The 15,458-nt window shown below is 40.2% G+C and overlaps 1 protein-coding gene across 3 annotated transcripts; it reads right to left on the reverse strand.

Annotated features, from left to right (window-relative positions):
- Positions 1-2,706: 2,706 nt before the first annotated feature.
- Positions 2,707-11,716, reverse strand: LOC139928866 (interferon-induced protein 44-like). Of its 3 annotated transcripts, none has more exons than XM_078285482.1 (7): positions 11,182-11,716; positions 9,304-9,355; positions 7,883-8,078; positions 5,833-5,985; positions 5,541-5,712; positions 4,523-4,623; positions 2,707-3,076 (listed from the first exon to the last, which is right to left on the reverse strand). In XM_078285482.1, exons 1-7 carry the CDS (start codon positions 11,651-11,653, stop codon positions 2,882-2,884), a joined length of 1,341 nt encoding a protein of 446 aa, XP_078141608.1. In that variant the 5' UTR covers positions 11,654-11,716; the 3' UTR covers positions 2,707-2,881. The 3 variants fall into 3 exon arrangements, with proteins under 3 accessions (XP_078141608.1, XP_071777664.2, XP_071777665.2); XM_071921563.2 differs by having other exon boundaries at positions 9,304-9,344; positions 11,171-11,712; XM_071921564.2 differs by having other exon boundaries at positions 9,304-9,352; positions 11,182-11,711.
- Positions 11,717-15,458: the final 3,742 nt, after the last annotated feature.

The raw sequence follows: 15,458 nt of genomic DNA on the forward strand, positions 1-15,458 counted from the left end.
GAATAATGAAATCGCACTCCACAATCTGTTTTCATCTATGCAAATATGAATTTAGATATTATTGTCCCAGCAGAGAACTGTAACACGTTTACAAAAAAAAAAAAAACATGCTTACCTTGTCTAATTTTCCAAAAATAGTCCACACAGCGAACATATGGACCGCGAATTCAACTGTCTTTTTAGCCATGACGATGGAAATGAGCCAATTAGGTTTTTGGAAGGGAGGGGAAAGGAAGAGTCAACTATTGGGATTATTACATGGCAGACAAAAAAAAACAAAAAAACTTTCATGCCACTAGAGGTGCCGGGTCCACGCAAAGTACCGGAATGCAGGTAGTCCAAAACCACGAGGTGCACAAATTAAGCACTGCTCCAGAGTCTCAATTGAGTGATTTGATTTTTTTTTTTTTACCCCATTTGCAGTCCACACCTGGAAGTATTCAATTTGTCTTTTTTGAAATACTTATGTATCTGTATGCCCATTTGTAATACGCAACACAAGTGCAGACGTTACTTTGTGAAATGTTTGGTTTGCTGTGATCACAACAGAAAAGATGTTCTTTGTTTCCTTGCTCTTTCACTAACAAGGACACATGGGAAATGAGATTTTAATGACTGAACAGTTAGCATTAACAGAATGTCACACATCTGCAGTGATGATGCAGAGTCTCCAAAACGGCTTCAGAAACATACAGGTGACGGATTGACTTTAGTTGCGTATTCTTAGTTTTGAACGATTGTTGTCTTTCCTGTTAAAGGATAACACCGGTATTGTTTTCCTCTCTGTCTCTGCACTCAGTCATGGTTGGAGATATCAAGTCTTGTTTTCCTCTCTTCAGAAGAAGCCAGTTGCTGCCGTTCATTCTTGTACAATATGAAAAACAACTTCCACTGAAAAAGAATGAAAATCCCACATTAGAAAAACAGCAGCTCCAAAGAATGAACTGGATTTGCTGTCTTCCTACCATGTGAGATTTTTTTATGCAGACTTGATCATTTTTGACAATCGAATCTGATTGGCTAGCTCTGTAGTTGAAACAAGGGAAGCTGAGTGGACCCAAAATGCAGAGATGAAGCTGGAGACAGTTGCAAGTAAACTTAAGCAGAACTTTACTGATTGACTAGTAGGCAACAATTCAAAAAGCTAGGGATTGAGGTCACAGCACTAGGCATAAAAAAACTCAATACTAAGCAACAAATGAAAACACCACAGCACTTAAATAGGCCACTGAGCAGGTGAAACTAATGACTAAATGATAAACAGGTGAAAGCAATCAACACAAAGATCCTCTAGAGGAAACAGTTCATGCTGCCCCCGAGCGGTCATCAGAGGCAGCAGCAGCCATGTCCTGTACTATGGCCATGTGCATGATCAAGCTGTGCTGTGGGAATCAGAAGTGTGGGGAGATAGTTGAAATGACACAAAACACCAAAAACACACATGTGACTCAAGATGTGCACTTGTGAATTGTTTTCTTTCAGCTACAATACTCTTGAATACAGTTAGTTACTATTTCAGTTACAAGTTTGCTCAGCTCAGATTACTGTCATGCAGTTACAATAACTCTGAGTGCAGTTACAATACTTTAGTGTAAAGTTTCGCTCCATACCAGGCCATCTACCATTTGTGCTGTTCTTCCTCCATGGGAATCTGGGAGATTACGAGATTTTGCTCTGAGGAGACTCAGCAATTGGAAATGTATGTAAGGAAATGCACATAGCACACAGACACAGTAGTATTTGAATAGCAGGAGGTCTAACTCCGACTCGTGTTCAGCAGTCAAAATTTCAGACTAGGTAAAGTTTGTATTTGATTATCATTTTCTGTGTTGGTTATCCTTTTTATCTTTTTTCCCAGCATGATGAACTGCTGGCTACCAGATGTTAACGCCATCTCCTTGTACCCATAATCCCTTGCGTTTTGGGGTTATTTGCTGTGGTTGGTTGGATTAAATTCTCATGCCGCGTTCATGTCATATGGGATTTACTACCAATCAACCTCCTAGTGGCTTTTTTGCGGGCTCTGATTTCTCCCATTTTGCGTCATGAATTGCGGAAACGTTTCAACACACTGCAGCAAATCCATCGATGTCGGCAGTCCAAGACAATAAAAATTAAAATTATCAGTTGTTTTCACAGTAATACAATCAAGCGTACTTACAGTGAGTAAGGTCTGCTGCACTTTGTTTATGGTTGGTTTAAATTAATAAATAAAAATGTTTTGGGATGTGAGCGTTCCGAGTGAAACACGTGAACGCTTCCAAGTTGTAGCAACAAAATGTCATCACATTATTACGCTTCTCCCCACACTGCAGTTCTCTTGTTAGAGGACTGAGACTCTCGGTGCCGTTATTTGGTGCCTCCAGAGTTCAAAGGTCATCTCTTCTCACCTGGACAAACACACTGAAATAAAGGAGGAAACACTGCAGAGTTCTGCTCAGAACATGCTGCGTGTGAACACTCCCTAAATTACACAGTACAGGACACAAAATGATCTAACGCCTACTGCCAAACGGTTATCTCAAGCTGTTTTAGTCCTGCTGCAGCAAAGAATAACCCTGCATCCTCATAGTAACTGATAATGCAATAAATGTAGGATAATGTAATAACTTGTCAAATTGTAATAAACTCCACCATGTGTCAAAAATTTAATAAAACCTGTTAATGGAATAAATTGCCAGATAATGTATTAACATCTGATACACCCCTTGTAAAGTAATCATTGGCAGTTAATGTAAAAATGTATTACATTATCATTAAAAAAATCATGACTATCAGGCTGTATTATGTTTTTGACTCATTTAGAGGGACATTTCATTACATTTTGACAAGTTATCATCAGTTCCTTTCAAATTCATTACATCAGTTGCTATAAGCCTCCCTATTCTTTTGTCTCCAGGTTGCTGAATCGGTCACTGAGGTCATCAAAGTAGTTGTCGACGAAGCGAAGCATCTGGAGGACGGCGCTGAGCAGCAGGATGTCACAGTTCAGGTCCAACTCCAACTCCTCGCAGTAGTTCTTCACCGGAACAACGCAGGACAGCGGCACGCCGAGCCGAGCGCTGACCTCCTGCACCTGGAACACAAAACCACAAAACCACCGCCTGGACATTTAGGTTAGGGCAGTTTATGTTCAGGCTGCGATCAAACCTGCAGCTGGTTTTCTTTGGTTTGAACCAGAGTGGAAAAGTTGACTTTGTTGCATTTTTGTATTTGATTCATTCATTCTTCGGATTCGTTTTGGTAACCTGTCATCCTGCCAGGTTGGGGGGGGGGGGGGGGGGGGGAGGCGGGGTCCGAGTCATTAATATTCAAGTTCCAGTCCAGGACGAGTAGTACGAGTAACACTGCTTACTGTAGCTTTGTTTGGCTTAGGTTAGTTTGGTTTAGTCTATTTATTTGCACATATAAAATTATTATACGCAGGAGGAAGAGACAAAAAAAAAAAATTTTTGTTTGTGCAAATGAAACAGAAGAAAACAAAGAAACAAACACAAAAAAACAAGTTCAGAACTGAATTACGTAGATAAAAGAAACTGACATGGAAATCAATTCAAAGAGCGGCCAAGTGCTGAAAAATATCACAAACTCCAGGTACTACAAGGTGCTTTTTGAGAAAAATACTGAAATTGTCAAAATAGGAAGAGAGCCATACAAGGCTTACATCAGGCACTCCAGCCTGACCAGCAAGCCTTGAATTTATTTAGATAAATTCAAACAGACTTGATGCAGAAAATGAAGTTAAAGCAATATTCCACTTAGCTATATCATGGGGGTTATTTGGCACTTCACCATGAAAAACCACGATATGTACTACTCACCAAGATCAGATGCAGCTGGATGAGTTTGTAGCGTTTGTACTTTTGAATGAGGTCACAGAAATAGCCTGAAAAATTACATTTAACACGTTTATGAACAGATTCAACAACAGATCCTGCTACTGTGATTTTCAATTGACTGTTGGTCCAATGTTTTAGAACAGAATTTTGCCAAATAGCATTTTTATTGATAGAAGAGAACATAGAGGAGGTATACCATTTAGGACAGATGATTCCTGTTTGATCTACTTTTATTTTTAAATAATTACTAATGCTAATTTTAGTGTAAACCAAGAATAGAAATGCAAAATGACGACCGACTGCTTTATTCTCTTAAAAGCAGGATATGTTGTTGAATCTGTTCACAAACTTGTTAAATGTAAGTTTTCCCATTCCAAATGAATGGGAAGTAAAAATCTGAACGCTACAAACTCGCCCAGCTGCATCCGATCTTGGTGAGTAGTTTATATTCTGGTTTTCATGGCGGTCAAGGGCCACATAACCCCCATGTTAAAACTAAGTGGAATATTGCTTTAATCAAGGAAACAAATATCCCAACAGAGAGTTAAGTGCTAACAGTGCCGTGATGACAGCCAGCTCCCTCCATCAGTGCCTAACTAATAACACAAACCTCATCAAATAACTGAAATGCACTTTGGGAAAGTTAAGGAAAATCGTGAAGGTGAATTTGAAGTAGATCTCACCATGTCCCTAATGTACTGGCTCTTATAAATGTTCCTCAGGTCCTCTGCCACAACAGGACAGGCTTCATCTACTTTAGTCAGCAGGACCAGCTGGGGAATCCCTGAAAAACAACATCAGAACACAGAGACCCTGTTTAAACTTGGTTTTAAAAGTGGACAGCGCTAAATACAAGTTTAAACGACCATCAAGACGTATTGTGATCTGATCACTCAAACCACTTGCCGAGGTGGTCTGGGACGCATTTGACCACATATCTTTTGTAGTGTAAAGTAGTGTAATGTGTCCTGATGCGTCCCCGACAAGGACGTAACAGTCGTCTTGTCCTGCGCTCTTTTGCAAATCGCAAATGACTTTGTCCTGTCAATCTCAACAGTTGGAATAGCCCGTACATGTATATTAGTTCTTGAAACATTGTTGTTTTCTTAGCTAGCCCGTGCTAAACAAATCTGGCGCTTGTCTGGCGACAGACTGACGTAATAACTGTGCGCAGGGCCCTCTGACCTTCTAGCGGAAGTGACGTAGGCAGTAATGACATCTGAACACAAGTGGTCAGCTGGACACCTTGGAGACGCATGATAAACACAGGTGTAAACAGCGATGTGTCTCGGCTGTCCACTTGTGATCCGATCGCCCAAGACGCATTTTAAAACCAAGTGTAAACAGGGTCAAAGAGTTAATTTCCAAAACACTAAAAAATTCATTACCTGAAGAACATCTTTCTCTGAAAATGCAGTGTATCTAGTCTGTAGAATTATTACCATTCTGTCAACCAAGGACTTAAGTTAGCTACTATTCTTTGAAGTGTGCCATCATTTGTTTTAATTATGTGTTTTCTATTGTAGACATACACACACTGTGTATGTATTGTACTAGAGAGATTCTGATTCTGACAACAGACAGACTCATTCTGGTATTTTGTAAGCATATGCATATATGTCTTTTGTAAAAGTATGTGGGACTTTTTTCAAATGTTGACCGAACTCTGTGGACTGTGGTCCTTTGGTATGACTGACTGACCCATTAAGTTGACCTTCCTGCGGACAGCGACCAGCTTCTCCTCCAGCTTAGCGGGCAAGATGGAGACCTTGCAGGCGTCGATGACGTAGACCACACAGTGGATCTTGTCCTTAAGCTCTGGAGACTTGCGGTAGCCGTGGGACTCCACTTGCAGAGGGGCAGAGGGGTTGAACTGAGCCGTACACGGGAAAGACAAAGACAATTTATTTCATAGAAACAAACAAGACGATTCCTATGAGCAAATCAACTGCCACATAAAGCTTTAATAGAGAAATATCAGAGGAATCTCTACCTGATAACTGTTTGGAATGTGACCTTTCAGGATGCTGCTGATGTCATCCACATCAAGCCCCGCCCCCGTGCTTTCCTCCAATCCCATGGAGTCGCACAAGATGATTGGCAGAGGTTTTCCTTCTCGTCCAGCTTTCACAGAGTAGGTGCGAAACTGTAGGGTGTAATATGGTGAAGTTTATCAGTATCAGAGTGCTGTTTAAAAGATTAAAAAAAAAAATAAGCCCAGAGGTTAGAGAGGCGGCTTGTGGCTGGAAGGTCACTGGTTTGAATCTCCAGACCGGCTTGGAAAATGTGGGTAGGGAAAATGAATGAGTAAGGCCGCTTTTTATAACTCTGCGATGTCTGTGTGATTTGCGTTGTGTACAGCACAACGTGAAGACATGCCGACCATTTATACCTCTGTGGTGGGTTCAACCTAATCTCACACAAATACGTGAAATGAACACGACATAACACCAAATGATGTGTTGGTGGCACGTTAAGTGTTAAACTTCCATTTTCCCAGAATGAAACGGTTACATGAAATAGGCAACTACAAACAGGAAGTAGTGTCACATTGAAGTAGCGCGGTGCAGTAAGGGTGTTAAGTAAGGGTGTTGTAGTTGGGGTGGTGGGTTTGCGTATGCATTTGCCTTCAATGCCGGTGACCGGAGTTTAATTCCCAGCTTCTACAAAGGAAATTTCTACTGTGAGTGGAATTTGAATTTTTAGCTTAAGTTTTTCTTATTTACCATGACCAAAGCCTTGGTCATTCGGTTTTACTGACAGATATAGTAGAGTATCGTCGGCGTAGAAGTGGAAGGCAATGTCATGCAAGCAGAAGCAGAGGACAAGTGCTGCCATGTAAACTGAGAATAAAACCTACGTTTGAGCCTTGATGGACATAGATAGAGAGATAGATAGATAGATAGATCAACCATGCCAACAGCTACTTCACAAAAGACTTTACAGCTACTAGGAGGTTCACTACATGGCCAAAAGTATGTGGACACCTGCTCGTCAAACATCTCATTCCAACATTATGGGCATTAATATGGAGCTGGTCCCCCCTTTGCTGCTATAACAGCTCCACTCTTCTGGGAAGACTTTCCACTAGATGCTGGAACATTGCTGCAGGGATTTGCTTCCATTCAGCCACAAGAGCATTAGTGAGGTCGGCTCTGATGTTGGGCGATCAGGCCTGGCTCGCAGTCTGCATTCCAATTCATCCCAAAAGTGTTGATGAGGTTGAGATCAGGGCCTGCATGGGGGCATTGTCATGCTGAAACAGGAAAAGGCCTTCCCCAAACTGACCCCAGACCATTATTCCTCCTCCACCAAACTTTACAGTTGGCACTATGCATTTGGGCAGATAGCGTTTTCCTGGCATCCGCCAAACCCAGATTCATCCATCGGACTGGCAGATGGTGAAGCGTGATTCATCACTCCAGAGAACGCATTTCCGCTGCTCCAGAGTCCAATGGCGGCAAGCACCACTCCAGCCGATACTTGGCATTGTGCATGGTGATGTTAGACTTCTGTGTGGCTGCTGGGTCATGGAAACCCATTTCCTGAACCTCCCGACGAACAATTCTTGTGCTGACGTTGCTTCCAGAGGTGGTTTGGAACTTGGTAGTGAGTGTTGTAACTGAGGACAGACGATTTGTACGCGCTACATGCTTCAGTACTCGGCGGTCCCGTTCTGTGAGCTTGTGTGGCTGACCGAGCGCCTGATCTGTTGTTGCTCCTAGACTCAAGGGTGCTCTGATCATTTTAGTCCCGTTTCAATAGACATCTTGGTGATATTACAGACTGTTAAAGCAATATTTGGTCTCTTTGGTCATAGAATGTTTATTTAAAATACCACAAACCCTGATTTTCAGTATTCATTCATGCCAATTTACAGCCCAAATGCCTCATAACCATGCAGAAAGCTACAAAATTGTGTTTTTCATTGGAATGGACATTTAGGTTTAACTGGTGCAACAGGCTGCTGGTTTTTCAGATGCTGGATTCTCATTTTGAAACCAAACTCCTCAAATGGAAGTCAGTAAGAAGCAGGAACTGACCTGAGTGGTGAGGCTGGTGCCAGAGCTGCCGGCGATGGCCTGGCTGGTGACGTGGCCTCTGAACACAGAGTTGATGGAGTTGAAGAAGCTGGACTTCCCAGCTCCCATCGGTCCGATGAGCAGGACCCGAGCCTGGGACACAGAACTGTGTGTGGGCTTGTACAGTTTAATACTGTCCATCAGCCCCTTCCTCTTCCTGTTGGAACAAGAGCAGATAAATAAACCTTTTCAGCTTGTTGTAAATATAGACTTCTGTTATAGTGGTTCAATCCTGGTCCTCAGGACCCAGAGCCCTGCAGGTTTTCATTTAAGCCATCTAATAAGAGGCTGATTTACACCTGGGATGCCAGGTGAATGCAATTAATTAGCCGGTAGGATAAAAACCAGCAGTAATCTGGGCCTCAAGGATCAGGATTGAGCCACTGATATATAATACAGAGGTTAGATAAAGGTACTGCTTCATTTAATTTCCGAAGGGAAAACTGCAGTTGTCATCTTTAAATCTATGGAGATTACGTAGGCTACATACATCTAAGTAGGCTATTGCATACTATAATAGACACACATTAATTTCATTATAATCTAAACTAAACTAGGCTTGGCTTTCAGGTGACGTAATGCTCCATCTGGCGGCCATATTGGAAGTCCACAAATCTTGTCAACATGACTGTGAAAAGCTGATTCTGTTTTGAAATGTGCAGCTTGTGCATCTCAACTGATGATTTCATCACTGATAAATCTGAATGATATTGTGCTATCTAACAGCTAACCATATTAATATGATATTCTTGCTGAATTCTCCAAAGTTGCCTACAGCAGCTTTAATATCAGTGTCTTTGCTAAATGATCCTTCTGGTTAGTTAGCCAGCTAACAGTTTGTTCAGGTTAACTGAGCTGACTCTTCTCAAGCTACAACTCAGAGTGTTTTGGAGTAGAGACTAGGGCTAAAGACAAGACAGTTTACTGTGTCACAGTAACCAAATCCACCTTATCACACTATTCACTTTTACTGAGAACGTTACTGAATGGATCTACAGCCACACCACAACAAGCTGACTCAGCTGCTCTCTGTTTCTAGCCTGGTTGGTAGACAGTATTTGTGCACAGCTAATTCTCCAATGGATCTCCATGATGGCGGCAGCCATGGTTTCTGGGAGACTTGTGACAAAACTGCATGGCTTCTATAGACAGCGTTGTATTGCATAACAAAAAATAGCATAGCATAGTATGTTGTGTCGAGAGAGACACTGATTTCATTATAAAGTAGTACAGCATAGTAAACATAACAAAGCATAGCAGCATGGAATGTTATGGTGCATGAACATAGTGGCATAGTGTAGTATAGTAAGTTGTAGTATATTAAAGCATTGCAAAGCTTAACATAATAATATTGCACAGAATGGTGCATCTATCCAGCTTACTCAGATTCCCAGACTATGGTCCTCCATGGCTTCTCTAGGTCCTTTCTTTCTGTTGAAGAGTAAAAACAACTTTCACAATAATAGATTTGACCCAATGTGTCAAAAATATCATCATCCAGCTAAAAAAAAAGGCTATTTATGAGGGGTTTATATGGCACATTCATAAAAAAATCAACACGTTTTATAATATTAATGAATCAGCAATCAGCATTTGTAACAAATATATTTAACAATTATGAAACATTGATTAACATGATTACATGATGAGATTTCAAAATAAAAATCCCTCAGACAAAAGGCAAAAATCACTTTAACCCTTTGTCTGTCAACAGATTTGATAAAGGACGTTCCCCTCCATCCCCCTACATGCAGTTTGAGGGCCAAAAAAGCTAAAATTTTCTATTGAAAAGTAGCAGTGCAGACAGTAAAGCAAGGAGAGAGCAGTAACAACACATTCAAAACCATCAAATCACAAGTTGGCCTACTTGGTGTTGGGAAGCCTAAGTCTACGTGTCATCTTGTTTGTTTGTTATGTTTGTCTTAAGAAGATAGTCAAACGATCACACTGATTCTGTCAGTCCTGACGGTGAAGGACCGGTCTCCTGTAGTCTGAAGTCTAGATGTAGGAATGACCAGACGGCCCGGCCCAGGAACCTAAAGGCTGCACTCAGGCATCTCATGGTCAGAGATATAACTCTGTTTACATGAACATCAAAGGCAAAGTCAACATCAAAGATGACATTATATTAGCTGATGGAGTATCAAGTGTATGGCATTATGATGGCAAATACTACCATTTATTTTTTGTCTTCATTTACTGGTACAAAATTCTGAGGCATCCAACACTTAATGTCATCAAGACATTCTTTAAGAGTGATTACGTTTTCTGAATTTTTGGATTTCAGGGATAGGTATAGCTGCGTATCGTGAGCAGAGCAGTGGAGGGAGACATTGTGTTTAGGGATAATGCGGCCAAGAGGGAGCATGTAAATAGAAATAAAGGATGGGACCTAAAATTGCACCATGAAACCCTGCAGGTAACGTCTGCTGTGTATAATGATGAGTTTCTAATTTTAGTGCTGTGTCCTTAATGCCAACTCCAATTCCATAGATCATTTGCTACCTTACTGGGGGCAGTCCCCTTTGTGTGCAATGTTGTAAAACCAGATTGAAAAATCTCAAAGATATAATTTTGATTCATGAAAACTAGAGTGGAGTCGAGACAACTTTCTCTAAAAGTTTTGAATGAAAACTGAAGTTTTACCATAGGCTTGTGGCTGCACCTTTACATGAGTGAAACTTGAAAAGAGAAATGCTATTGATAATAGATAAAATACTCTAACTGCATCAAACACTACTACAGAAATGTGGTGGGAGCAATGCTGATAAGGCATGTGATGAACTTAAAAATGGCTAAATTCAGCAGAAATTTCCCTACTAACCAAAAATGTACATACTTAACAGATCAAAATATTTTACCCAAATGTGTAATGAAGATGTCATAAATGTTAATTCATTAATGTGTTGTGAAACATATCATGGCCCAGTTATGGAAGTGCCATGCACAGCCCTTATGGTGCTCGACTTAAATGAACAAGAAATGCAACGGAATACCTAAATGGCTGGAACTAGTTTTTGCATTTTAATAATGGTGGCCACAAAAATGAAATATAAAATGCTCCATAGTGTTTGTTTTGCCATAAACATACATCCATTTATTGTCATATATGTAGATGGTGGTTTCCAAATATGATTTCTGTTTAAAGTGATATTTAAATGAATATGTTTTCCTAATAAATGCAGTACATGTCATATTTACATTGATATTTGGCTAGGAATGACTAAGCATCAAAATTCAGTTGTGTACATTGAACTCACCTTCGACTTGATAGACTTCACACTCAGTTAGCTGGAGGTCGTTCCCATGCATTTCTGCAGCAGTGAAGTTGTAATACTTTCCTGGACAGCTATAGGCTACTGCTTGGCTTCCATTAACAAGAACAAATGCTTCTCCAAAATAAGGACCACTGTTATTCATCATTCTCACTGCATAAGCAGAACTGGTGACTGGATATTTGAGAACATTTGCTCCTTTTAAGGTGAAAAGAAATGCCCGGTCATCTTGCATGTACTGTCCAGACTGATTAAAAGGTTTACTGGTGTAGCCTCCAAAGACGTAGCCAGAGGCATTATAGCCCACCGACACTGTGGGACTCTTGTTGTCACATTGCTGATGGAAGGCTGTGCCGGTGAAACCATGGATGCTGGCCTTGTATAGCAGCTGCAGCTTGACATGTCCCAGCTGGGAGCAGAGCGCTCTCTGCTGGCTCTTGGTTAGACTGGGGTTCATGGTGGATGGTTGGTCTGCTAAGGTTTGTAAGGATCCTGACTGTCTGTAGCCTCTGAAGTTCACTCACTGTGGTCTCTGAATCCAAAACAAACAGAGTTGCATATAAGAGAAATAGTGTTTCAGCTTTTTTCAAGCAGGATAGCTGAACTTTATTGATCCTCGAGGGGAAACTGTACTCTTGGTGTATCTTCCAGGCTGCACCCAGTCAACTAGAGAAGAATAGATTCCAGCAACACTTGTAGTACTGGGAACAAACGTTTATTAGTAAAACCAACCCGTTTCAGCTCGTGGCCTTCATCAGGGTTTAGGGAACAGCTTTTACCCAAAACAACATATCTAAGGAACAACAGCAAGCACTTTCTGAACTTGAAAAGAATAAGAGAATTGTGATCAAACCTGCAGATAAGGGGGGTGCCATTGTTATTATGGACAAATGCAATTATGATAATGAGGTTCTAAGACAATTGAAAGACTCATGTACTTATGAACAGTTAAAATGTGATCCTACCAAACAATATCTTAATGAGCTATGGCTACTTCTTGAAGGTGGTGTTCTCAACTCTGACATTTCCCCAAATGTGGCTAAAGTTTTATTTCCCAAAGATCCTCTAAAAGCATATGTGTATATTTTACTGAAAATTCACAAAACCCCCCAAAATCCACCTGGCAGACCCATTGTTTCTGGGATTGGCAGCCTGACAGAAAGAATATTGAGCTTTGTTGACCATCACATTAAAGATTTTGTACCCAATTTGAACTCTTACGTGAAAGACAGTACTCAATTTCTCTTGTTCCTTAAAGAACTCCCGCCCCTCAACCAAGATGTTGTCATGTGTACATTAAATATTGAGTCACTGTACACAAACATTGACCACCAACCAGGTCTTGACACCTTGGAGCACTACCTTAACACTAGAACCACACTAAAACCCTCAACTCCTTTCATTGTCAGCTTGGCTTCCTTTGTTTTAAAGAGGAATATTTTCTTTTTTAATGAGACTCCTTATCTTCAGATTTCAGGCACAGCAATGGGGACAAAGGTGGCACCAAGTTTTGCTTGCCTTTTTGTTGGCAAACTAGAAGACCATGTACTATATTCACCACAAAAAAAATCCTTTCCTTCCTTTCATTACTTCATGGAAAAGGTACATTGATGATTGTTTTTATGCTTTGGAGTGGTCCAGTGACTACCTTCCTTGAGTTTTTAGAATTTTTAAACACTAACTTTTGTGGTTTGAAGTTCACTCTCAACTACAGCTGTGATACAGTTAGCTTCCTTGACATCCAGGTTACCAAAAAAGGAACAGGCCACTCTTCTTCACTCTATTCCAAGCCCACACACAGAAACACCTTCTTACATGCCAACAGCCACCCAGTTCCCTTAAAGAAAAGCCTCCCCATAAGTCAACTTACCAGGTTGAAAAGAATTTGTGACAATAATGAAGATTATGAACAAACCAAACAACATGACCAAATTTAGAGATAGAGGCTATAATGAGGACTGGCTCTTGCCCGCTGAAAACAAAGTGGCATCTAAAACTTGTGATATCTGTCTTCATCACAATAAGAAACTTGCATCCAACCCAGGCCTCATGTATTGTACCACCTACACTCCCAAAACCAGCAACATCAAGAATGTGGTACTGAAACACTGACATGTACTCCAGAGTGACTCCCTTGTTACAGATACTTTTAAAGATCCACCAATGGTTACTTTTAAGAGAACTAGAAACATCAGAGATAGAGTGGTTAGAGCATACACACCCAAAGAGGTCATCTCTAGTAACCTACAGGTCAAACGCCTCATGACCCTTCATGAGGCGATTTTCCACTGTCAGGACGATAACGATATTTTCTGAATCACATTTCACTATTTTATCAAATAAGAAAACACTGCTTCAACACTGTAAATCATAAATGAAGATTACTATGACACAATATACACCTGAAAAATTATTGTTAATGAACCAAATTGTTTAGTGAACTTTTTTAAGCTTCCGAGGTTCCCATACAAATATATAGGCAGCCTATATAAATGTAATTAATTAATTAATTAATTAATTAAATAAGTTAATAAAAAACCCCAAAAGAGAATTAAAATAGAATAAAACTTGGCTTAAACAAAATGTTGCAATAAATTAGATTATACATTTCAAGTGACATTGCTACACGAATTGTCTCCTCCAAAAATAAAAAAGTGCAGTACTGCAGTCCTTTTTAAACATAGGCATATTCATATGCCTCTGTTTGTGTATACATAAGGTTAGAATGTATGTTGGTTGAAACAGCTCTGTGTCAACCAACATAAATAGTAGTAAGAATACAACACAGTTATTACGATTTAAAAACATGAAAACAGCATTTTTCAAAATAATAGTAGGTCTAATCTGTAGATTATTTTAAATTAAGTGATCAGTCTTAACATGTTTTGTCAGTTTAAATGCAGATTCTCTTTACCTGTGTGGATTTGTGACTTGTCATCCGAACAGGGTGTTGCTAGTCAAGCAGTTCATGCTGCAGCTGATAGCCGAAATAACACCGGAAGTACCACGATTTTGCCTCCAAAATAAAAGCGTAAAATTTGAAAATCATGGAATAATACGAATTTAGCTTAACTTTCAAACTGATTTCACTTACTTGCCATAATTAATTGAATTAACTTGATTACATTGATTTGTTTAGTTTAATTAGTCTGATCTTTTGTTGAATAAAGATATTTAGGTTTAATGGGTCGATTTGTTGATTAAAAGTTACTTCAGATGAAAAAATGAGGATGAGTTATCAATGCATTGCCTGCTGACAGCTGCCTGCCAGGAGTTTTTATTAGTCAGGAACAACAGACACACTGCGAGCTGATGGCTCTGCCAGCGTCAGTCTGCAGACTGGAGGGAGGAAACAGAGCATTAAGCTCTCCAACACCGAGGCTCAGAAAAGGCTCACACACACACAATTAACATCTATTCTCACACTTTTTATGCAACTCGCATGCATGTTTTACATATTGTTTGTGTACACACAGAAGCATGTCACACACAGAAGTTAAAATTTGTTTCCATGAAATACATTGTTTCCCTCAGTACAGTCACTGCCAGGCTCTACACACAATTCCCCTAAAGGCTGTAGGATGGGAGCTCCAGTTCCTGGGTTTAGTAGTACTAGTATATTTGTTGTATAATTTGAGGTATTTTTGAGAAGCAAAAGTGTATTTCAGTGTGTTACTCTGACTGGCTTTAGAGCCGGGCTTTACAGCCCTTAGGAACAACTGTGCCACTGAAATTGACTTTTATAAGATAGTAGACAAACTTCTTGGCATCTTGCATGGGCCTATATGGCTACTGCTGTGAGAAGGGCATTTTGGGGGAAAAAAAACAGCAGTTGTATTTTAATTTATTTCAGATTCTTTCTTTATTCCTTCTTAAATGTTTTCTTTATTTTCAGTTGTCTACTTTGCATTAGTCCATAAAGGTTGAAACGTGTAAATAAGGATTTTATTTTGGTAGGCTAGTTATTACCAGAAGTCCTCATGTTTATTCTAGCTAGCTTGACACTGTTCAGGCACAACCTCCACTTTCACTTTCAAGTTTCGTTTTCCTGCCAGACTGCACTCGAAACAAATGTTACAGAGAGAAAAGGTTTACAGCAGCCTGTTACTACTGACTGCAGTCTATTGAACTACACTGGCACAGTATCAAGTTATGTTGCGCTGGGGTTTATAATTACGCTATTATCAGGATATCAAGCTATATTCTACTCCATTAGCCATAAGACTTCTCCGTCAACGACGGCGGGGGGCACGCCGGGCAGG

Source organism: Centroberyx gerrardi, chromosome 9, assembly GCF_048128805.1.
Source record: "Centroberyx gerrardi isolate f3 chromosome 9, fCenGer3.hap1.cur.20231027, whole genome shotgun sequence".
Taxonomy (NCBI): Eukaryota; Metazoa; Chordata; class Actinopteri; order Beryciformes; family Berycidae; genus Centroberyx; species Centroberyx gerrardi.